This window comes from Suillus subaureus, assembly GCF_016647635.1.
Source record: "Suillus subaureus strain MN1 chromosome Unknown BJ212scaffold_431, whole genome shotgun sequence".
Lineage (NCBI taxonomy): Eukaryota > Fungi > Basidiomycota > Agaricomycetes > Boletales > Suillaceae > Suillus > Suillus subaureus.
Genome location: NW_024538987.1, coordinates 2,054 through 4,336, shown reverse-complemented (window position 1 = coordinate 4,336; position 2,283 = coordinate 2,054). Strand labels below are relative to the sequence as shown.

Genomic DNA, 2,283 nt, shown 5'->3' with positions numbered 1-2,283 from the left:
GAGTATGTTGTCGGTGGGCTCGATAAACCCAGGGCTACTGGAGATGCTGCCTACAGAGCCATCATCCCGGCTGAGAAACTCCTACAGGACGATGAGCTTAAACCATTGGTGGAGAGAATGGAATCGAACATATGGATGGGCCCCGGAGGTCACATCATTGGCTATGCTATTGTAAGCCGACTGTTCGGTTAATATGATTAACATCGGGAGTTAATGCGAAAATTGGACAGCGTGCCAAGAAAGAATTTAACCTCGTCATGATGCACCCCGATGAAGCTGAAGGGGGCGTAGAATCATGGACTGCTGAAGGTAACATGGACAAAATGAAGGAGTACTACAAGGGATGGAGTACTATGTTAGTGACTTCGTTTTGGTCTCTACCTTGTGCTCAGGCTAACTGGTGGTGTGGGACGCAGTGTTCAAAAACTTCTGGCCCTTGTTCCGTCAACGCTCGATTGGAAGTTGATGGACCGAGACCCACTGCCTTCTTGGATTCACAAGGATGGCAAGCTGGTCTTATTGGGCGACTCATGCCACCCAATGCTGGTTTGTTTAAATTCTCGATCAAAATAACGCATACTGAGTGTCATATCCCCCTAGCCGTACCGCGCGCAAGGGTTAGCCATGGCGGTAAGGAGGAGTGTCGACAGTAAACTGAGCGCTGACGTTAGACTTCTCTAGATTGAAGATGCCGCTGTCCTAGGCAACATATTCTCGCATTGCTCGGACCGCTCGCAGATATTGCCTCTCCTCAATGCCTATCAATCTCTCCGGTACGACCGTGCTACCGCAACACAGAAGTCCTCAAGTCTAAACCGGTACATATTTCACAAACCCGATGGGCCAGAGCAAGAGGCTCGTGATCGCGAGATGCGCGCGGCCATGGAAGACGCATTGCGCATTGCGCGCGGTGAGAAGAGCACGCGTGTACTCGCAGACAATGCGAATCAATGGGCTGATAAGACGAAGAGCGACATCCAATATGGATACGATGCAGATGAGGAGGCAGAAAAGTGGTGGCTCGCGAATGGGAACAGGCTTATGACCCTCGTTCCTTCAATTGAATTCAAGCCAAGTGTTATGCATTCTGCAAATCGCGATCACTAATTCCATAGGAAGTCTTTCAGTTATTTATATTGGTTCCATTCTAGATTATTGACTGATGCCAGTGTCGAGTGTGGTGGCCGTTTAGCTCGGCAGTCCTATCCTACACTGGTGCTGTATGTTGAATTCCGATTCAAGCCCCTATCCATGTCTGCCATTTTGCGTGCGACGCTAGCCTTATTCGTGTCCACTCCGAATCCTTGTGATATTGATATTCCCGCTACCTTCAGGGAACTAGGTATTTATCAAAATGTAAAAAACACTGGTTTTGCATGCCGGATACACGTAGTGACATTTCCCATGTTTCAGTTTGGAAATTTAAACTGGATATGTATAGTGGTATTGGATGACTTCCCGCAGCATTCGAACGTCGTTCTAACTATACATTTAGTTCTAAAGTCCTCGTGCCAACGTCAAACGTCAGTGATCTGCAAGTTCGCATGTCGAAAATACCCAGTTCTAAAGAACTTGATATCTATTCGATCCTCCTCCCCCCGGTGTTTAAAACACAAGCCTTTCAGACTCCGTAACTATATTGTAAGCGTCGCCTATACATGCCCATCTAGATACAATTGACCTGCAGTTTGGAAAGCATTTTTAGATTGCGACAAGGTGTGAGACGATACACTGACTTTTAAGGTTAATCCAGGGTTCTAAATGCTGCGGAAAGTCGCAACGATGGGAACGGCTGCGCACTCATGTATCGTCCAACGTCAGTGTGAACTACTGATATATCTGGTATATACCTTTTTTTTTGCATCCGATTGAGCCCTCGTATATACTTTTCGTTCGGTGATTCTGAGTCACCGAGCAACTTTTTTTAATTCTAAAAAGTCATTTTATTGTCCTTCGGGGTCGAAGACCCTATGTATGACATAGCCCTGTTCGCGGGGGGCTTAGTCCCGCTTGTACTATCGTATGACCAAGCAACTTTATAAATGCAATACTCGTTGTCCTCTTGAGTCGAGTCTCGATGTATCGCCATCATGATGAGGTCCATCAAATTTTCCATTATGCCGTCCGTGTGCGCTCATAATGCATGGGTGTTTTCACCTTCTCTCTGTCTTCCCCGACAAGGCATATCATATGCTCCTGAGACGAGCTCCTATATCCGACTGGATGTTTGAATGCTCTGCCGTTGCTGCTAGTGCATTCAATTATTTCATCTATTTCATTACG

The 2,283-nt window shown here is 46.6% G+C and overlaps 1 protein-coding gene across 1 annotated transcript; it reads left to right on the top strand.

Annotated features, from left to right (window-relative positions):
* Nucleotides 1-1,012: 1,012 nt before the first annotated feature.
* Nucleotides 1,013-2,026, top strand: BJ212DRAFT_1414917 (uncharacterized protein; the record flags this gene model as incomplete). Its single annotated transcript, XM_041337547.1, has 1 exon — nucleotides 1,013-2,026. A coding segment is annotated over exon 1 (419 nt), but the record flags the coding sequence as incomplete, so codon positions are not given.
* Nucleotides 2,027-2,283: the final 257 nt, after the last annotated feature.